Source organism: Rhea pennata, chromosome 2 (genome assembly GCF_028389875.1).
Source record: "Rhea pennata isolate bPtePen1 chromosome 2, bPtePen1.pri, whole genome shotgun sequence".
NCBI lineage: Eukaryota > Metazoa > Chordata > Aves > Rheiformes > Rheidae > Rhea > Rhea pennata.
Genome location: NC_084664.1, coordinates 101844771 through 101867617, shown reverse-complemented (window position 1 = coordinate 101867617; position 22847 = coordinate 101844771). Strand labels below are relative to the sequence as shown.

The following is a 22847-nucleotide window of genomic DNA, read 5'->3' as shown; positions in this document are numbered from 1 at the left end:
TGGGTTTTGCAATTCTTTAAAAAATGGAAAATGGGCTGAGACTCAAATTTATGTCACTTGCAGGAAGAACCAGTTACACTCACCGCTTTAAGTCATGATAAATAACTAGCACCAGATGTGAAAACTTCATAAGGAGAGTTGTAGGCCACTCCTATGTCCTGATGGCAACATCATATATCTCTGTGGCAAAGGTTGGATCTCTAGAATAATATCAGGATGTCCAGGGGAAATAAGAAAGCACAACAGAGAAGCCACTTGTAGTCTCTATGAAGGATGGACCATGCGAACCGAGTGACACAGTGGCATTTGGTGAAGATGCTTCATGGAGCAAGTAGGAACAAATCCTAGATCTCGCAAAGGCTCAGACTTGAGACGAGCACTGAGCTGCTTTCTCTAGGCATGGCCAAAATCCTCTGCACTTGTTTAGTAAGAGATGGGAGGACAGGAAAAGTGTGGTAGTAAAAAAGCTAATAAAAAATGTGGACGGAAGGCGGAAAAGCAAGTGATGCTTGAGGCACTCCAGAAGAAAACTGCCTACGAGAAGCTATGGCCTGAAACGCCCTTGCCAAGTCTGAAGATGGAGTGGGAAGGTCTATGCTATGACACTGGTCTCCAAAGACATTAGGGATACAAAATAAATTCAGTTTAATGGTTTTCTACGTAACAGCTTTGTCATGTATAATTCAGAGTGCTGAGAAGTGTTTGTCAAGACAGGAAGGGTTCAATACTAGGAACAGGAAAACATACCACCACACAAGAGTCCACAGAACTGAAAGATATGAGCCTTTCAAGACAAGCTACAGGATGTTATGATAGGAATATTCTTCAGAAAAACACAGACCAAGTGTTAACTGTATTGGTGCAGCAGATAAGGGATGAGTTGTAAGAGCAAATTATTTCCAGAAATTCTTAAAATGCTATCTCACTGTTACGTATAATGTGCAGTTACCTATCCCACCCACTCCCCAGTAATCTAGTAACATCTTTATCTAAACAGTAGTTACCTGATCTACACTGTCTCTCTCTCTGACTTTGATATAATGCTTAAAAATTTTATGAGCTAAAAATCAAGCAGCACTGTTATTATTTATACATTTGTTACAGAATAGTCAGTGCTTTACCGATGAGTATCACTGTGCAACTTTTTCCCAGCTACCACATTAAAAACCAAACACCCAATTAATTGTAAAACATACTTGTTTTGGAGCATCTGCGGAGGTGGTGTGAACTTCAGTACCTCGGAGTCCATTAGACTCAAACACCACTGTGGGAACAAGGGGGCTTGTTAGTAGATGAACATTCAAGCTTCCTTAGTGTGTGTACATTATTTGAGACCATTACAGATTAACCACGTTCAAAAAAAGACACCAGCTACTAGCCTGTGGCCGGAAAATACCAATTTACCGTAACACTTACTGTAAGAGAGTGTGCTAATGGCAGCCTAGGGCCACTGCCCTTTTTAATTCAGACTTCGGTGCTGAAGAAAGCAATCACTGACAACATTAATTATCCCTGTATGTGTAAAGGGACCCTCTTCTTGCATTACTTACCATTTGGCCTCTGTCATTTTGCATCAGACTGGCTTATGTATGCATCATTCACACTTCTCTGAAAGAACCCGCTAGTCTCACTGTCTCATGTAATGCTCGGGAGGTATCTCAACACTGGTAACTTTATCTTCCTGCATTCCCAACGACAGACCATTCCAGGTTAAAAATGGCTGGTAGGGATTTCAGATCTTTGTAACTGACCCGTCTCAGGAAAATCTAGTTTCCTACAAAAATGTTCCTGTCAACAGCAACGATGAGGCAAAACAAAGCCTTATGTTCTGCTGAAAGGGGTACTTTGATTTCAATTTGTGCTGGTGGCAACAGAATTCATTAGCATATTCATTTCTCAGTAGCCTACTCTCTAATTAAAATAAAACGTTTGCAAACAGACTTATCCTAAATGCATTGCAATTTTAGAGAGTTCAGAGTGGGGGGGGTGGAATCAGGTAAGTAATATGTGGGGAACAAGAGCAGCAGTCATAAAAATAAAGAACTAGTGCATGAGATTTAGGTATTGAAATTACTAGGTTAACATGGGACATAAACATAATTCCTGGCATTCTGTTAACTGGATCAGAAAGAAGGAAAGCAGGAAAGAGAGAGAGCAAGAACAAGTGTGGAAAGCTACCTGCGTGGGACCTCTGATGAGTCCTGAGGTGACTGGGCTGGTTAAAGCATTTTCCACATTCTCTGCAGACACAGTCTCCTTGGCGTGTTTGTGTCCTAAGCATCCCTGTAGTTGGTAGGAAGGGAGGGGAGGAGGGAGGGAAGGGGGGCGAGGGGAGAGGAGAGAGGAAAGTTGAGAAGAAAACATTATGCCAGAAGAAAACATCATTAGTATGTCTAATGTGTCATTATGTGAGGCTACCTTCAGGCCCTGGATGACAACTGTCAGCCTTCATCTAGGCACTGGCTGACAGGCCAGGCACACACAGGACTGCAAGAATGCATAAATTACATTGAATTAAAAAATGCTCCCCGTGATGTGCCCGCACCAGGACTGGCATGTCAGGTGTGCGCTTCTCAGAGCAGCTGGATCCACTTTTCAGCCATCACCCAGCTTTGTCAAGCAGTACATCAGGCAAATCAAAGTGACTCCAGCGTGGCGGAGACAAGTCACATGGATAATAGGAAGTGAGTAGGACCAGAGCCCGACTGTCCCCCCCGGGCGGCAATACCTTAGAGACAAATGCAGAGTGAGTGGAGCCATCACAAACTGATCAAACCTTTAGCCCCTGCCTACCTGCCTGCCGGTGCTGCTTTGACCTGGGACCTCTGAGGCACAGACGAAAGACATCTGTGAATGAAAGTGTCATTCCGGACATTTTGAGCTAGTAGCAGCACAGCAGCCTTCTACCAGCCCTGGGTAAACATGTTTTCTAGGCCATTAGCATTTGTGGAAAACCACTCAAACCTCTCCTTTTTCTCCAAAGGTCAGTTTACAGTATCTGACTTAAAGGGCTGGTCTTTGTCTTTTTACTGCTGATCAAAAAAGACACATTTGACTTTTATTGGGCTTTTTAAAAAAATGCTTGAACATCATCTTTTTCTATTTTGGTAAAACGCCCTCCTCAGAAAGAAAGACTTGATGTTTTTATTTGCCATTGGAATATTTTGGCTTTTAAAGAAATTCTCAGGGGCTTGTCAGCGGAAGTGAAGTTTCAGCTCCCCCTCCTCAACCCCCCAGAATTTTAGTAGAGTAAAACTCTGAGCAAAAAAGTGGCAAAAAAGTAACATCTGAAAACCAACTGCAGAATGCCAGAGGGCTCATCCAAACTACAGATTGCTGTACCTGAGAATGAAGGGAAAAGATGATGGCCTGCCATCGACCCTGCTTGTACAGCACCAGTGTCTTGTGCTGATTTTTACAACAACATACATTGTAAATAAAATGTTTGGTTGCAAAACAAACAAACAAACAAAAAAAAAACCACTCAAAAATCCTATTTCTGTTATCTCTTTTTATAATAGCACCTCCTGTAGATGGCACTACAGTCTATATAATGCAGATGAGCAGACTCCAACAATCAGTTCCAGCAGTCAAATACAACAAGATCCACGATTTAGGGCCAAGTCCAGATCCCATATGCTCACCAAAAAATAATAATAAAAAAAATTCACATCCATTTCAATGTCAGCTTCACAGAAATACAATGAGACAGATTTGCCCTGGAAGATACAACAGATTATAGCAGATTTTCTGGCACATTATTAGCATTTTTCCTAATAACAAAACCAGAACAACTATCCAGAACAACTACAGCTGCAAGTGTGAAACCGCAGCGAAATGAAGTGCATGAAGACCCAGGCACTGGTGACCCACTGTGCCAACATCCAAGGCCTGCAGGGCAAGGCAGGGCATCTGTCGGCCCAGCGGCTCCCTCGGGACCGGGAGACTTGGGTTCCCCAGATGGCTGTGTGACCTCTGGAAGGACATTTAATCTCACTATACCCCAAGTCTCTGCCTGTGAAAGGCAAAAGTACTTCTCTCTAACTCCTTTTTGTGAAAATTCTGCGATAGGAATGGGCTTCTCTGCTACCAAACACAGCAAGGGCTTCAATTTGCAGTCCTTTCTACATGTTTTATTTTAATAGTATGAACAAAAACCCAAGCGCATTTAGAAACGGTTAGCCTTGTTTGCTACTCACTCTGCACACACTATCCCTGTGCACTCAGGACAGTTACTCATCACAATACACTGTTCCTCTGAAACTGCTAAATCTCAACCCCCTAAGAAACTGAGGCAAAAGGTTAAGCAACTAACTGATGGCTTGTAAGGGCTTAAAGATAAATACTGATTTGCTTAGCCCATATTGTATTCTTAACAGGGAGGGTTTAGAATATCGTCCTGAGCTAACCTGTCATACACAAATGCAAAACCTGAGAACGGGTTAGTACTTTCATCTAACCCCTCCCTAGCACTTACTTTGTGGCAGTTACTTAGAAAACAGGTGGGGAAAAAAACTGGATTGCTTCCAGGTAGGATTGCCATTGTGTGTTCCCTAAGAAGCACCATAAGGCTTTTGATGCTTCAGGGCTTTGCTCCATGGGCATCATTGTTGCAAGGTAAATACCCCTCTGAGTCACTGGGGAGATACTAAACGGGAACAAAAGAGGGTGGATGACTACAGGTGGTAGCAAATTAAGGTAAATGAGCAAGAAGGGACTATCTGAATGGGAGCTCCTATGAAACCAATACTCTGAGCTGGTCTCAAAGGAGTCCCAGGGTAAGAGTGCATCTGCTGCCATAGCCCATAGCCTAATACCACAATTCATGTCAAGAAACTGAACATAAATAAAATAAATAAGTGCTATTAAATATAACAAAAAGAGTTTCCCCAGAACTGTTTGGGAAGTCTGGGCAGGGTCAAACAAACCCAGTCTGAGCAGAGAAATCTCTGTGTTTGCTGCTGGATTACAACAGTACTTACCTCTCTCTTTTTCAAGGGCACTAACTCTCTTTAAAAAACCAGAAATGTACAAGGACCCCATAAAGAAACCCAGCCAATACAAAGGAAGTTGAAAGCAACAGTCACAGCCCTGCATTACCACCTACTAAAATATTCCAGTGTGATCCAGGATGAGGTAGTATATTGAACACTCAAGTAAGGTCAGTCAGGAGCATTCAGTGGGGAAAAAACATGCGACTAAGCATGCACCCCTGCCTTCTTTGGGATTTTTGATTTTGTTTTTCATGTCATGATTACCATATTCATATTGCCACATGACGACGTATTTGTATGATGCATACTGACAAAGACTCAGAGGGCTCAGTCGAGGACCACGTGTTATTTCAGACAAGGCTCTGTTAGCCTCCTGTATTTGGGGTGGGGGGCAGGACCCTGATCCTTTGCCTGCAGCAGCTTTTTATTCTAGTATTATGAAAAACAGCCATCATGCCAATTGGTTTGAAGAGCCATCAACAACCTGGGAGCTGTATATAACATGAAGACAAGTTGCACAAACAAAAGGTTTCAAAATCTGAAAACATGATGGCTATAAAGTGCTCTGAATGAAAGAAGAGATTTCAAAACAAAGAAGGGCACTAAATAAATTCCAGTTAAAATGATGTCTTTGGAAATCACTCCCCCCAAAAAACAATTTGACAATAAAATTCCTCTTTTAATAAGCAGGTAAATAGAGAGTTCCTTGAAAATCTTGCCCTTACTTTATTTTATCCTTACATTTCTCATGTGATTTCTGATACCTGTATTCACTGCAGTCAGCTTCTGCTGTTTTCCTCCATCCCTGTTAACACAGCTGGGAGCTCCCTCAATCAATACGATTACTCTGAGCAAGATTGACATGATGCAGTATTAAATAACATCATGGAGAGTTCACCCACATTAAGGTACCCAAAGTTGATGGAGGAACAATTAACTGGTATTTAGAGCAGGAAAAGGGCAGGGGGAAATTTTAGAGAATGTCCCTGGGCACAATGATGGCGAAGGAAAATCAGCTGTGGACTAATGAACACAGAGCACAGAAATACTGACTTTTTTTAGAAACAGAAAAGGTCTTTCTCCACTACTTCTGTAACAAAAACTAGGAGCTCCGTGATAGTTATAATAATCACATAACCTCTAACACCTAACAATCAGCTCTTATAAAGCAATACTTTTTAACTGGTTGAGGAAAACTGATGATATAGTGGCTGAAAGGTGCTCCTCATGGACTATTTCAGATAGATTTTGCCTTCCTGTCTTCTCCTAAAAGGCCTTCAACAGAGACCTGACTGAACATTATGGGTCTTTCCTTGCCTCACAGCTGCCAGAGTGGTCAACCTGCAAACCTTTACACCTGCTGGGAATTTGATCACCAACTGTCCTTAAGACTATCAACTTCCAAATGTCCTGGCTCTCATCCCACTAATAAAATACAGTCACAAGCTCCATTTCACACATTCCTTTGACAAAATAGGTAGAGAGCTTAATGCCTGATAAGGATACTACATAGTTGTAGGAAGAAAGGTCTGAATGAGTGCTCTTTATATGTGGAATTAATTTCTTGCACAGCTTCTACTTTGACAAGAAGTATATTAAAAAAGGTATGGTTACACCATACAAAGGTATGGCATGACCTAGGATTATGGTTCCCTCTCTCAGCCTCTGCCCCCATCCCCATCTCAATAGTAATATTTCACTGTGATTTTCAGTCTCCTCTGACACAAACTAATACTGGCAGATAGTCAAAAAAGCATGGTTTCAAACACAAATGCGTAGATTTCTTTCCTTCTTTTTTAATGTGGCAACTGACTGGCAAGAGACAGAAAGAGAGCCGCAGTATTCTTTTTATAGTTCCTGAACTTTAAACCAGCTCTTTGCACGACTGCCTTTCCTGCTCATGTGAATTAGCAGACACATATTTGGCTTTGTCTCTTTTTAATTATAAACATACAAACAGATCAAAAGAATCATTTGAAAAATAGTAGAGTAGTCTTTGATATGGACAAGGAAGATCTTAAGACTTTTGTCAAGAAAGACAAAGGACGCTGACAAGTGATTATCTCTCTCTGTTGTTGGAAAACTTGTTTGCAGAGGAAATTGAACAAATCCTCCAAAATAACATCACAGATAAGCCCCAGAGGATGTTTATTTTGCCTGAAGCAAAAAGATTATGATGTGTGCCAGCACCAGCGTATCACGGGGATCTTAGTGTGACAGAACATCTGTGTAACTCTAGCCTGCTGGAAGCGGAGGGACAAAGGAGCAGCAGTACGCCAGGTGGAACAAAATACATTTGACCTGTGATAGAAATGTCACTGTGCGTGAGAGGAGATGCTGCAATGTTAGAAATGCATAAACACATCTATTCAAGTCTACCCAGCACTGATAAAAAAAGGAACTTACAATCCCAGCAGTTAGAAGGAGAGAAGGAAGGAAGAAACTGCAAAACAATGTGCGACAGCTCAAAACAAAAACCGAAACAAGCAAGCCAGATCCTCCGCAATGGGAGGGCCTTGTGAAATCCTACCTGTATGATCCAGGACAGGGCTGTTGGCACCACAGGTTTGGTACAGCGAAGCAAGGTCCTTTGGAATATACGTTTTAAAGATATTTAAAATGTCCAAACGTTTTTCATGCCCATCTGATCCCGGATCCTGTTTGCTGGAGTGTAACGCTGGAGAAACTCCTGCTGTGCTAGGCTGGGTCTGCATTAGTGGACTTGCTCGTGCCACGGCAGTGCAGTTTGCCAATGTCCTCAGCTCATTCCCAGCCTTTATGTGAGACTCCCTCTGAGGCACTGATGGCTCTTCATGTTTAGTGTACTGCTCGCTTTTGCACAGCGGATGATACTGCGGCGGCGGGTTGAATTTGGCCTTCATGGAGTCAGCTGCACAGTGCTTACCTGAGGGGACAAAACTGGTGCTTCCTTGGGGAACCACATACTTTTCCACTTGTTTGCTGTTGGTAGGCTGTGCACTAGGCCTGGATATGACTGTCTGAGTAGGCGTTACACTTCTGCCAAAGGCTCCCATTTGCATAAGTTTGGAGTTTGCTTCATATTTATTTTTTAGGGGAGGCTGTTGTGCTGCTATGCTGTACTGCTCCTGGGAATGGTTTAATTTGGGCTGCCTGTACCCATCAAAACCTGATACGCGTGGACCACAGTGGCCAAATGCATGACTGTCCTTGGACTGATGCATATTCCCAGACTTAGCAGTCATCCCAAGAGAAAGGGAGCTGCTTTTGGATCCGGGCAAAGCACCTGGCACTTGAGTGCGTGTAAATCTGGCAACAGGCAAAGGCTGGCATTCTTTACCACCGAGAACAGGCGGGGGGCCAGTACGTCCACTCCTTGCCAGAAAAATCAAGTTGTTTTTAATACTCTTGAATCCGTTCTGTTGAACCCAAGGGGGAACCATGGAGTTACAGCTGACTTTGTGCAAAATTCTTTTATGCATCCACAGGACTTCAGGGTAATAAGTCTTGTGACTGCAGAAAGGACATGGGTAGATAATTAAAGCAGCCTGAAAGGATGTATTCAAACTCTTATTGCATGAATTATCCCTTGTTGATTTTTCACTCAAATCGAGTGGAGCTACCTCTTGAGCTTCAGCACCTTTTTCTATCAGAGGATGCTCCCTGTGTAAGTCTGGCAAACTTTCTTTAGAGCGACCAGCCTGCATTTCAAGTGATGTTTTCAAGCCCACGGCCATGTTTGAAGATGTTTGGCTCACACTTGAAGCAAAGTTAGCAAAGTGACTGGCGCAAGGAAGCCCTTGGCTGTGGTGAAATGCTGGCATCCTTACATCTGCAGAACCTTTCAGATCTTGGTATTTCAAAAAGGGCTCCTTGATAACGTTCCCCAGTGCAGTCACCAATGCTGGTATCTCTGGTTTAGACTCATTGGCATCATTTTCTCTGGCATTATGGCTTCCCAGCTTTGGAAGTTCATTCACCTGAGATGTTGCCGTAGGAGTCTCCTCTTCAGAAAAATTGCAGTGGTATGGCTTTTCGTCTGAATAGGATAAACAAAAAACATAATTATCATTTCATGTAGACAGGAACATAAAACACAAAGCAAATTCAAGATTGAAATAAAATACAAGGAGAAAAAGCAAACTCTGGTATTAGGATCATAATGACATACTACAAACTAAATGTACAGTATAAGCAAGCAAATCGTGGGAGACACAACAGTTCAATTTATTTTTAAAGATCATAGTGAAGTTTGGATAAATTCTCTAATGTTGCACGTTTGTGACATTTTAAAGAAAGCACAATTCAATAATACATCCATGTTAAAATTCTGAGAGTGGGAAAAAAATAAACAAATATGCATCCATTTAATGCTTTAACAAAAGCAAAGATAATGGAGCCAGATAAGGGTGACCTAGTTAAAGGTCTGTCAGCGTTTCCATTACAAGCCCCTATTTTCAAAGGGTTTATAACTCAGCAATAAAAACTGGCTCCACACTGAAACCAAGCGTATAAGCAGATACAGCATACAGAATAAATTGTTCGCTTAACAGAGACTTTTGCAGTGGCCCAATATAAAAGATGAGTTATGGGGAATGTAAATTTTGAATTTTCTGTCTGTTAGTTTAAAGAAGATACATTTTTATTTTAACAGATGTTTGAGTCAAACTTAGGGAAAGTTTACGACTGCTCAGTCCATTTAGAGATAGATAATTCAAAATTTTTGATTATTTACATTACAGAATTCAAATCAGATCTTCAAATCTTTCAATCTGCTCCTTTTCTCAGCTCTCCTGAGTAATTTTATCTAACACTCATCCTAGAAAGGCCACACACTGGGCAGTAATTAAAGCAGTTTGGGGGAATTGGAGCGGTACGGTTTGTTTTGCTCAGAACACAGCGAACCTCCACCAGTTCTCACAACGCCGGTCTCGCCGAGCTGCTGATAAAGACGTAGAATCCCTCCAAATCAGTTCACAAATCAATTCCACTGAGATTTTCATCACAGCAGTAACGCTTACTTCACTGAATCCATTTAACATGCAACCGAATTGAATCATCTGACAAACTTTCAGTTTCAATTAACATGCAGTTAATGAGCCACTGCCAGGCGGGTGTAAGGAGACTATGTTCCATCTAAAATGTCACCAGTCCAAAGTGCTCCCGGTATCCGCAGAATGGGAAAGGAGGGAACTGCTCCGTGGCTGCATATCCTCTCGCATCAACTCATAAAAGCCAGCACTTTAGAAAATCAAGTGCTGCTCTTTAATAGAAGACAGCGCCATAGGCATTATTCTAAACTGCACAATGGAAGAAGTATGTCTTCAGCTGAAGTTTCACTGCAAATAAAGTCTGTTTAGCCTCATTTCCAATTCAAGCAAAAGATTCCTAAGCTTTTGTTTAATTCAAGGTAATTAGGTTAAAAATAACCCATAGATCTGCAGTCTTGCAGGGCTGAATGCTCACTCTGCTCAGATCATTTTCATTTCAAAGTCTCTAAAGGGATGAAGTCAGGGTTAAAAAAATATATATATTTTTCGTGTGTTGCAGGGGGCAAGGCCTTGGGAAAGCACATGCCCGGCACTACTAGTTAAATTTACAGTTTGAAACAAAGACGTTGCATGCAGTAGTGAAATCTGACACTGCACATCTGTGTTATTTTCAAAGCACATCTGTCAAAGCCCAAAATATTTGTGCTCTTAAGTAAGATTTCAAGGCTTCTCTTTACGATCACAAGGCGTGGGTCCTTTGATCATCGTAGTAAATAATAAAGTAAAGCAAAAACAAATCATTCAGTCGCAGCGGCGTTCAGAGGAGGCTGAACCAACCTACGGGCTGAGCCGAGCACAGCGCACAGAGAAGGGGAGGTCTGAGAGCAGGGCGAGCTGTGCTCTCAGGGCTTACGGAGCCGGGAAGCGCTGGCAACCGGTCTGGACTGCGCCGTCACGATAAAGGAGCACATTGAGAGGAGCCAGCTATTCCCAGGAAGCTTTGTGCGAGTCCAGTACTTCTAGATGTATTGGGACTTTGTCAGAACCCACACACCGTGCCCTTGCAGCAAAGATTACTGGATTGCGCTGAGGAAGAGGCAGCGATGTAATCAGTTCAGGTTTGGACTCAGGAAAGGAGGAGGACAGACAGATCGCTGTTCTGCAGGGCTTTAATAACCGCACGTGCAAAGCTTTGGACTGGAACTGCAAACCTAGAGACGGCAATGGTTCTTTTAGCCACTTTGGTTAAGTGCAGTTGTCAAAGAAAAGGGCATTTTCCAGGTGGAAAATGTAGCACAGAATAGGGAAAATACATGAAGGCAGTTATGAAGTAAATCTGGACACAGTCTGTAATTGCCACAAGGCAGAAGTCATGCATTTTAAGCTCAGTATGTGAAAAATTGTAAGGTTATTACAAAACGCAGTTTCTAACATCTCTTAGCAGTGTCTTATCAGATTCACCTCCTCTGATGTCTCACACACACAGTAGTTAACACACTAGAAATAACTCTAAAAGCTTAGATCAGGAGCCTCAGCAGCAGCATTTATATTAATTGCTCAAGCTCTACTCCTAGCAAAAAAAAACCCACACAGGATCTGGATAAACAGACTTCTCATTTCCAGGCCCAAGCACAGGTTTTTGCCAATACTAAGCACACCAAGCCCAAGCTTTTCCCTAGCCCTAGCCTGCTTTTCACCAGGGACTTGACTCTCCACAGATACCAACAACCAGACCAAAATGCTGCAGTGCACTGTGCAGCCCAGGGTGGGTGGCGATGAAGGCAAAAGCAAGAGCAGACGATCTGATAATATAGTCAGAGACTTCTTAGAAAAATAGTTTAAATTTATTTCTGCTTGCTCCTAGCCGCTTACCCCAGCTGAAAAGGGGTACTAACAATCCTTTTAAATCACTGGTAAAAAATATTGCTTCAACCAGTGCAATGCAGGCATTACTGTCACCAGAAACTTTCGAAATTTTATTATGGCCAGGTCGAAGCAAAAAGCCATGAATGGGATGCCTTTTGCATGATCTCCAGGGACTATAACTCACACTCTTCATTGAAAGAGTTCTTGGCTAAGCATTCTCTCGCTGTCTTTCCTTCAGTCCCTGTCATCCTCTCATTTCTATCTCAATTCCTTTGTTTCTTACCCAAAATAGCTGTGTTACCGCCTGTACTCAGAAGGACCTTTCTCACTCTTATCACTAAAGTGTTCCAGTTTTTTTATGTGTCACTGATAATTCTCGTACAATTAAATCAGAAGAATTCAGCACAGCACATGGGTGGCGAGCGGCTGCTGAGCTCACCCCATACCGTGAGTTTGGACAGAGCTTCAAATACTGACCGCATCCCAGATGACAGGAAAGCAAAGCAGGACAGTATAATTCATGAAAATTCATGGGAAGTCCAGGTCTAGAAGTGTAGGAACATTTACAGATTTGACTGGTTCTTTAGAAACGTATTATTGCCATCACTTACTCATCTTACATAAGCAGACAAAAACTACTTCCCTTTCACCCTCTCTTTCTCTCTCTCACATGCATGAACTCCACTTGTTTTCTCCCCAGCTCTGTTTACCACTAAACCAAAATTCAGCACGGGCTGCACAGCTGTTTTAGTTCATAAGACTTCCTATAAAGCAAACCAGGCTAGAAGACCAAGGACAATGCAACCATGATTTCTATTCAGAAGAGCAAAACTGGCTAGAAATTGGATCCTTTTTATTTTGGCTAGCATTACAAAACTGGTGTTGGGAAAAGAGCAGATGTGTCGTGATGTGATCGATCTTTAGTAAACATTTGATAGTGATTTGCACTTTGATACAAATGCTGTGGCTTGATTTGCCAACTGTCTGAAAATAAATTCTTTTAAAATAAACGCAAAGGATAATATTAGAAGAAGGTGCAACAATACAACGATCTATATGAGGTCCTATTTCACTTGATATGTTCTTTAATGATCCAGAAGAGACTCTAGACAGCATGCTAACTTAAATCTCCAGGAAATATCACATTTGGAAGAGCTGGGAAAATAATGGGGACACAGAAATAAATGCACAAGGACTTAGAGAGAATAGAAATGCAGTCTGAAAATAATCAAATGAGATTCATTCTGGAAAAAAGCAGGCTAAGACAAGTAAAGGGAAATGATCCAAAAAGCCCATACAGTGGGAGGGCGAAATCTGGGAAGCAGCAATGTTGAAAATAACAGATGTTACAGTAGACACCAACTTAAATATGAGTGTATTCAGTGAGCTTCTTTAGCTTAATTTTCATAAATAAAAGCACGCATTATGAGGACAAAACTACCCCTCTGAAGAAGGTGCTTACATGATAGCCACAGTGGTCCCTTTATTACATATATTAACCATCATGCATATATGAAAGTCAAGGGCAAAGTGTAGAGCGTAAACTAAGTACAACACAACAAATAGTGAGTGACATGGCAGGGGAAATGGGTATAAAGCAGGTCTATAGCACAAAGTTGAGGTTATTTTATCATGTGAAACGAAGGTCCAATAAAAATACTCCAAGCACCTAGAATATCTGTGCAGATCTGCAAATACTGACAAGTTGGAAGGAGTTCAAAGAACTGCAAAAGAAGAGCAAAGCAACTGACTAGAAAATAAAGATGAAGAGTTAAACGCCTATAACATCGCTCACCGAAGACGGCAGGGTGATAGGCCAACCGCCTGCAGACTTCTGAGGAGTGCCAGGTTCCAAAAGAGAGAATTATGTCATCTGGAGCGCTGGAGTATATCAGAACAATAAGGTATAATTGCACGCAGGAAAACTCATGATGAACAGGGAAAACTTCCCAATTATGTCTATTTGTAGCTTGTAGAATAAATGTCAGGGGAAGAGGTGGAAAGCCACTTGGAATTTAAAACTTACATAGACAAAACACTAAATACATATGAGAAAAATCACTCCTTTTCATGGGGAGAGAGAAAGCATGACCTACTATTCCCCTATTGTTTTCCCCCACAGCAAATCAAAACTCCTCATAAACTAATATCCACACACGAGAATTTCATTCTAGATATAAGCCCCAAGAGAGCCTTCTTTTCATATAAATTCCCTACATGGTTACCTAAGGAAAGGACTCGCACCCGCGCGCCTGCGATCCTGCTTAGCAGTGGGCTTATCCTCTGGGTGGAGGTCAGGCTGCTCAAAGAGATGCGTTATCTCTGCTGCAGAAGATGATTTGTCTTACGCTAAGGGTGCCCTCTTTCTAGCTGCGAAGTATCTCCTTTTCTCACCCCACCTCCTCTGCTTTCTCCTCCTGGTGTATTGCACAGCACAGCTCCCGAATGGGAGAGGTGGAGCAAGGTGAGAGACAACTCCTGCATACCCTCTCCAGTATAAGGCCACAGCAGGGTAACTGGGAAGAAAAAGCTACACTGTTTTCACAAGAGATCCCGCTCCTCCCCGCACACCTTGTCTGGCTTTGTATGTTCTTAGACACGCTTAGGTGCAGCTACACCAGCCCCCCAGTCCTTCAGAAGTGCAGATGAACGGGAGTCCGACGGAGGTACTGCAGGACGGCGCAGGCTCGCAGATGAGCAGCTAATACTGAAAGGTAGAAAGTACACGACCAACTAATATCCCCACTTCCTCTCGCACTAATTTTAGAACGAGGGTGAGTGTTTCTGGCTGAGGCTTGAGGTTTTTAGCAGTGCACAGACTGAACAAAGCTCTTGGGAGTCAGATGTTGACTAATATATGTTTTATCAGTTAACTTACCTCACCCCTGCAGTGATTTTAATGCAGTTATATTAGAGAGGAAAATGCAGTAATGCAGTCCTAAGTCAGAGCCCAGGAGCGCACAGAAAGCAAGTGCCAGGCACTCGGAAAGCTCCTGCATTCCCCAGTCAGCTGGTCACGAAGCAGAAGTTTCTGTTTTACCACAATGCTTTTCCATACTACTTTTCCATGATATTTTTCTTTTTGACTAGATACTGGGGAGTTACCTTGTTACTTCCAAGCTATTAGCTGTATAATATTTATAATAACGGTATACTTCCATCCCTAGTGAGTGAATTCAGATGTGTGGGCAAACCCAATGCTTCGTTTTCCTTAATACAGGCATATTATTTTTAATGTACGTACCACAAATAGCTGCCTCTTGTTTTTGTCTCTGTTTGTGGTCTTCATTCTCCTCTTTCGTAATTTTCTGAATTTACAGTTCCTAAAATGACTTCTCATTTACTTTTTAATCTCACGTCTGACAATTTCAGGACAAGGATACATGATGGTGACTGTCAATTTTTAACCAAATATTTCTTGGGAAAGTATGCTGACTAAGAAAGCCATGATCTCACGAGCACAGAGAGAAGTACTGTGGTTTCACATCACTTTTTTGGGGGGAGTGGATCCATCCAGGAAGGGGAAATTTTTATTTGGCCAAGGCAATTTTAAGTCTTCTGAGAATCTTTCAGTAACAGAATCTAGCTTTTTTCTTTCCACTCTTTTCTTCCCAAACATTATTAACGCAGGATGATCAAATGACTAACGCTTGGATCCCTTAACTCTATTTTGGTCATGACCTTGGTATTTTTTAGTTGTTCGTACATTTGTTTTCAGGCTTCCCTCTTCCCCTCTATTCCCAGAAAGACACCTTACGGAATTTTTCCAAAGGCCCCTTTGTTTTATTTTATTCATTTTACACTCTGCAACCTCTAACTTCACCCACAAGTTGCTTTTTTTTTCCAGCTGCCAAATACTAAAAATTGCACTAGCTAAGTTGTGCAGTAACCATACCCCAAGTGTGCAAATAGCTTAAACGGCCCATTATGCTGCTCACTTCATTCTCTCAGCAGAACTGCGGAAACATTCCCCATGATGAATGAGAAAAATGCCAGCCCAAGTCGCCACTCATAACATTCGCGATTCTCAATTTGACTAATCTCTCCCGCATTGTCTGGCAGGACACCTGCCGCTTGTGGAAACAAAACCCACTGAGCCCTTACAATCGGGGCGGCACGGTCCTGAATAGGCAACCACCAGACTAATTCAAGCAAGTTTCTTCAGTTGGGGGCTGCCCGTGTTGATTTTCTTCATTATTTTAGATTATGATGATTACGAGACTGACTGCGTTAGGCTCGCATTTTGGAAAGAATCCGAAAGGTCGCCAAACTGATCAGAACAAAACGCAAATATTTTAGTTGATTAAATTTGAAACGAAACCTTTCAAGATGAGCGAAATCCAAAGCTGAGAACAGTTATAGTATAGCACACAAAAGACCCCTTCTAAGAGGTATTCCCTAGCTCAGTAAAATTACAAATCCCTTTGCACAGCAGAAATGCTTTAGAGTTATGTCACACTTCAAGGATCACATTTTTTTTTTTAAAGGAGCCTGAGACCATCCTCCAGCCACACGGCTACAGACACAAAAATCAGCAGGTTTATTACAATTTCAAGCATAACCAGAGAATATGCACCAACAAAGTAACTGGTGAATTAAGCCGGGAACGGTATCAGGTCCAAAATCTGTTAGGCTGAAGTGCATGGTGTTAGGTACTGGGAGGCATGACAAAAAAATAGCATAATGTTTATGGTGAACTTTTCCATTCCAGCTACTTGCATACTATTTTTCCTTGAAGACTATTTGGCTTAGCTAATGTAGGATACTGATGCTACAAGCCTTTCAAAGGCCAACTGATTGAAAGAGCAGCTCTGTGTGCAAACTCCTCCACTCTCTCCTTGCATAATAATCTCCATCACCCTCAGCTTCACATAGGTGGTCCACGGGTGTGACAAGCTCTGTGCTGAAGCCCAAATGCCAACTCTCTTCAAGTGCCAAGTACTTGGGGATCTGCCTCCCAGGTCTCAGCCTTGTTAGACTGAACAAGGTATATCATTTGAAGGTGAGGGAGAAAAAGCGCCCACAGCTGAGCACATAACAAAGTGAAAAGTGCATGTGTGGGTAAAACAGCCGCTGTTGGCAGCATGCCACAGGCACTACATCTTCTATGTTTGCAGTGTCTCTCCCTACCTTGTCAGTACGACTTTTAATAAATCATACCTGGGTTTTTGGACAATGGCAGAGCCAGAGATGACATATCAATCCTTTCACCTCCGTGTTACTCACATAGAGGTGAGTGAGGGTTAATCTCTGCCCAGCAGTAGAGAAAAGCCCAGTGAATTAATGTGCATTTACCTGCAGGCACTTTCTTTGCCTTCATGAGTAGCTAGCAAGTGCCTCCCACCACCCCAGCTCATGGAGGGAAGCTCCAATTACAGCTGGGCAAAGCAAGGTACTACAAAATCAAAGTGAATCGTCCACTCTTACATAAACCTTTCTGACTTCTACACTCATGATGCAAGACTGCAGGCCTGCTTCTCCTCCTTTAGGAAACATAATGGCAAAGCACAGCGGTGGCTGCACAGAAAAGCGTCCATCAGTCCCTCTCACAGAAGGGGAATGCAGCAACCCAGCTGGAGCAACAGCACTGCACCAGTTCCAATAGTTTAGGTGCCTTGACAGTCATTTCGCCTGCTGGATCTTGAAAGGTGATAAGGAAATGCTAAGGACGTATCAATAAATTATGGGTAAAATAGAGAGAGAGATGCAGATACATACACAGGACATACACAAACACACTTGCAGAGACTGCCAAAATTAAAACCGTACAATCTGGCATTGCCTTAAAAGTTGCTGATCATAATATACCTAAAGAAAATTATGGGATATAAAACCCCTGGAATGTTCTGCAAAATTAGGAAGTGATTAGACCACATGATATCAATTTGCCTCTAACACAGCTTTGTCGTAATCCCAGAGTTAATAGCAATACTGTAGGAACTAGTCCAAATCCTAAGCCTAATACTTCCAGTACACTCTGTAGCTGCTAGGCATTTCTTTGTGTGTGGCCCTGCTTGTTAGCTTTGGTGCAGGTAGAAGAAGAAAAACGAAAGGGCATAAGATCATTAACACAGCAGGATGCATAATTAAATTTGAGCAGGTTGGATTTTTTTTTTTTTTCATTCAGACACAGAAAGAGCAGTCCAATTGGTTTGGATGCATGAAAAATACTTATGGAGTAGATGGAAAATTACGACTTCTTCTTTTTTTTTTAAGCAAGTGGCAGCCTGCCTGTACAGCCACTCCAAACACAGAACCAAACAGCTGTAAATCTTGGAGATCTTCTCTTGTGTTTCAGCAGTCAGGTACTCCACAATGTCTGCTGCAGAGCATCTTCTTGACCACCACCTGTTCCTCTTCCTTAAAACGTATTAAGGGAAAAGGCCAGGACTCTGTGGACTGGCAACAATATATAGCTTAACACTTCTCATTCAGTATTTCAGTTCTCCTGCCATTTGTTAAGTGTGGGACAGCACACTGCAATACATCTTAAAGCCCCCTAGAGTTGCTCACAGGCCAAAAACAGAGGGTACAGCTGTGCTGCAGGCTAGTGCTCTGTAAAGATACCTAAGCTACAGTCAGCAAGTCCAATGTGGTATCAGAGGTAGCACAGCTACGGAAATAAAGAGCAAGCTCTACATGAGCTGGTTTATCTTGTTTGTCCTACTGAGGGCCATGCTATCGTGGCTGGCACATAAGTTCACCCACTTAAAGGCAGCCAAAGATCTCCACTGTGGGTGTCAGTTATCTCAAAATACAGTGGCACATTACTGGAAGGTTTTAACTCAGGTTATAATTTTTAAAATATTTATAATGTTTCGGTAAAAATAACCTGTTTCCTTATGCTAATAATTTTTCCAGGCTTTCAGAAGAGAGAGATCTTTGGAAAAAAGAATGAAAAAATAAGGCTAGAATAGGGAAAGACATCAGATCAGATCTAAGATGTACTCTGGACAGACTGAACTATCTGGATGCAGTAGGTGAGGGGTGAGATTGCTGGATCATAATTAACATTTCCATCATTACGACTGTTACATGGGGTGCAAGCACACCACTGCTGAAGTCTAGAGCTCATGTGAAGAAGTTCCCTCAGACCCACAAGCTGTGAGTAGCCCTGCTGCAGGCATCTGCACCCACCGCAGAAGCCAGGCTTTCTGAGGTAAGTGCCAGAAGCTCCAGCTATGGTGTAAAGGACAGGATGGGACAGATGAGGCGCTGGGCCTAATTTTCTCAAGTGAGCCACAGAAAAGTTAGAAAACTGAGCTACTGGATGGACCAAAAGTTGATTTTAACAGTTCTTTTTAGATGGACTGAAGTGAAACAGTAAAGGAACTAGTGTGATCAGACAGGATGTGGCTGTAGCCACTAAGTCAACCTCTGGCCACTCTGCCGAGGCCACCAACTATATTCTGACTGCGGTGATGGCAACAGCCTTCACAAGGAGCTGGGTTCAAACTACCAAGCACGTTGCACACATGCCACAAAACCTGCAGCTTTGAACCAAAGGCCTCTAGAGGAAGGGTCAACGTCCTGTCTACCAGTTCCAGTTCCCCCCCATTTAGCCTCTTACATACTAACTAGGGTTTGGTGTTTGTTTATTCCAATTGACCTCCTATGACAGCAATATTCACAGGATGGTTAATTGGTAAGTAAGTAGTATTTCCTTCTCTTTTCTCTCCAGTATCCTCCTCTTTTGTGTAAGAACAGAGGAAATGATAACAATGACTGTGGGAGGCATTTCCAACTAAGTAAAGGGCCTTTCAGACCTGGCATGAAACAACTCTGTGACAGCCTTATGGGGACCACGGAGGCCACTGAAGACACCAGCCATTTACTGGCAACTTCCATAATCCTCTTGAAGAGCTAATAGACAAAGAATCCTGCAAGCTACTGCTATGAACGAGAAAGTAGAAAAGGAAGTTATTTGTGGATGAACTGCGCTTTTAAAGCAATTTGGACTTTTAGTTTTTCTTTTCTATTTCTTTTACTGAAAGGTGAATTTAGGGCTTATGAGAACACCAAAGTTCTTGGCTTACTTAAATTCTTACTCTTACATTCTTAATAATCTGGAAAATGAGTAAGAAAAAGTTTTCTTAAGATGCAACTTAAAAGACATAGGAAATTCCAGAAACTATTCATCTCTGCTATGTTGGCTTCCTATTTTAAAGAAGAGGAACCCTTCATTTAGAGAAGGAAGTCAGATGAGAATCATCCCATGGTGCATAATGTAGATGAGAAAGGTCAGAAGGCAAGTGGATGTCTCAAAATAGTGTTGAAAGAAGAAGGACAAGCTGTAAATGTGTTATATTGAATCTTTCAAATAATATGATCATTGTTATGCTAAAGGGGAGGGCAGAGAGAAATCAAATCCATTTGAAAAAAGGCAATAGCAACACATGCTTAGAATAAGCTTCATAAACAACAAAATATTAATTCTACAGTTGTGAGTCATTATTATTTATATCACACACATTTTTAACAGATAAAGGATTGTGTAATAATTATAAAACTTTAAATATTTAAATTACCTATTACATACAGCACCTAGAAAACTTCCCAACTTTTTGAACCAGTACCAAGGCTTAAGCTGTAAATGCAGAAGCAAAGGAAATGCTGAAAAACACTGCCACAGGCTGGCTTAATTTGGAATTTCTCCTTTTCAAGAAGGAAAAAAAAAAAAAAAAAAAAAAGAAAGAAAGAAAGAAAAAACCCATACGCATGTCTAGAAGGGCTGGAAAGTACTTTAGATGTTTTCCCTTTCCCTAGCCCTTGTTCTGTTACGTGCCTTGGAACAGATCAGGAAAGTATGTCTAAGGGCAACTTTTACACTTGGTTTGATAAAAAGACCTCTTGCATGTGTATCTGTGACAGATTTGCAAACAATATTTTGAATGAGAGGCCTAGCTACCTTCACTGTCATCTTTTGCCTCAATATTGAGAGCAAGCCCACAGGCAGAAGCATGAAAAATCACCTGCATTTCATTTGCCACAGGTTTAACAACAATAGATTTTTTAGTATTTTGATTATCAGCTTTCTAAACAAGGTGTCCTGTCCCTTACCAGAAAGATGCCTACCACTTCCACAGTAGTCTGTTTTCAAGTCTGGGGAAAAGCGGAAGGATGAGGGAACATCCCACCAAAAACAGGAGAAAAAAAAATGTAAAGTTTCTTGGACAAACACTGTGGCTTGATATATTTGTTTTGCTAAAGTTTGCTCCTTTCAAGGGACAGTACCAAACCCTTAAGAAAGAAAGGGATTTATTCCTGGCTGCTCAGGTCTTACGGGGAATTGATTTGGGAAACTTAAGGATGCCTTCTGCCTTCCCAGCAGCACATGGCAGTGACCGGTAACTCCAACAGGGCTCAGTAACCTGGCAGGGAAGGAAGAGGGGAACTGAGGTAACCAAGCTGCCTGTCAGCCCCACAGCCCGAGGTGTGTGGGGCTGCAAAAACTGCTGCTATACACACAAAACTCAAAGAAAAAAAAAATCAAAAAAAAGACGACTTCCTCCTCAGGTCACATACGTCATTAACTTGCCATTTGTCTCCTGTTACAGGAGAAAAGACACACACACACACCCTTCAGGTATGACTCCTCAGACTGCTTCCAGTCAACCAAAATAAAATTTGCCTCAAAATGAATGGGCCTAAGAAATGGATCTGGCTAATTCAGATTCTCAAATAGCAGAAAATAGAACAGAAAATCACATGTTTGCAAAGATGCTCCAAAAAGAAACAGGCAAGCCAGCACACAGCTTTTTTCCTCTTCAACCACCATCCGACACAGAAGTATTACCGTAACTATCCCAGTAATGAAATAAATAGGGCTCATGTCACGAAGAACAAAATGTTTGGAAAATTCCCCTCACAGACAGAGTTATTTTAAACATTGCATCAAACCTATTTAATAGTTTTCCTTCTTTAATCAAAAGAATAGACTCCAAAATGATTCAAAGTAATTTTGAGAGAGATTATACAGTTAATTAACACAAGTTATCTATTTTTGTAAATTAAGTAATATATTTTAAAGCACTATAAACACTGGTGTACTTAAGCTTGAAGCTTATTCACCCAAACTAACATTTTAATTTAAAATACTACACTCTGAATTTACCATCATTTGCACATTTTATGTTTCCTGTCACATAGTCCCTGTGTCCCAAACAGCGCAGTTACAGTAGATTTTGATACCATACTGACTATAAGAAAAATCTAGTATTTTCATTGTCACTAAATATGTTGTTCCTTTTTCTGCCTTCCAATATCAAGCCCTTATAGGTGCACTTCTATAGCAAAAATACACAAACAACTTTGCATTTCAAACTTGGCGAGCGTGGTGAAAGTTTAGTACTAGGTAACCCGGACGACTCGTGTTTCATAAACCCACCTTCCTCACAAATCTGCAAGTGTTTGCATAAAACCCCGCACACTTCCCTTACAAGATAACTGCCTAGCATGCACTTAACCATACCTCCTTCAACTTCTTGCCAAACTATCTCGGTTTTAAGGCCAAGCTATCGTGCATCAAGATCTCTCCACGGAAAGAAAAAAAAGAGGGGGGGGAATTACAGCAGCTTTCCATTCTGAGACTTTTCTGGACTGTTTTATTTTTCCCTCCCTCCTTCGTAGAGGGAGAGGGGGGCCCCCCTGACCCAGCCGGTCAGTTTGGTACTCTGTGCCTGTGTTTTTTAGGGGAAAATCGAGGCGGCCGCGAACTCCCGCGCTGCTCCGACAGGCCGGTTCCCCGCAGGCGCAGGCAGGGGCGCGCACGGGCCTGCAGGCGCCGCCCCGCGCCGCCAGGTGGCGCCGCCGCCCCGCGCAGCGCCGCCCCGCGCAGCGCCGCCCCGCGCAGCGCCGCCCCGCGCAGCGCCGCCCCGCGCAGCGCCGCCCCGCGCAGCGCCGCCCCGCGCCGCCGCCCCGCGCAGCACCGCCCCGCACGCAGGCAGGGAGGGGGGAACCCCTGCGGTTTTCAGCCCCTTTCCACACGCCTCTTCCTCCCCCCCCCCCCCAAAAAAAA

At 42.4% G+C, this 22847-nt stretch overlaps 1 protein-coding gene across 1 annotated transcript in view; it reads right to left on the bottom strand.

Moving 5' to 3' along the window:
* ZNF516 (zinc finger protein 516) overlaps window positions 1–22847 on the bottom strand; it is a 102203-nt gene that overhangs the window by 6062 nt on the left and 73294 nt on the right. Inside the window, exons 3-5 of the mRNA XM_062570055.1 lie at window positions 7525–9012; window positions 2179–2283; window positions 1197–1264 (exon numbers count right to left, since the gene is read on the bottom strand). Of these exons, the coding sequence (XP_062426039.1) occupies window positions 1197–1264; window positions 2179–2283; window positions 7525–9012 (1661 nt within the window). The remainder of the gene's footprint in view (window positions 1–1196; window positions 1265–2178; window positions 2284–7524; window positions 9013–22847) is intronic.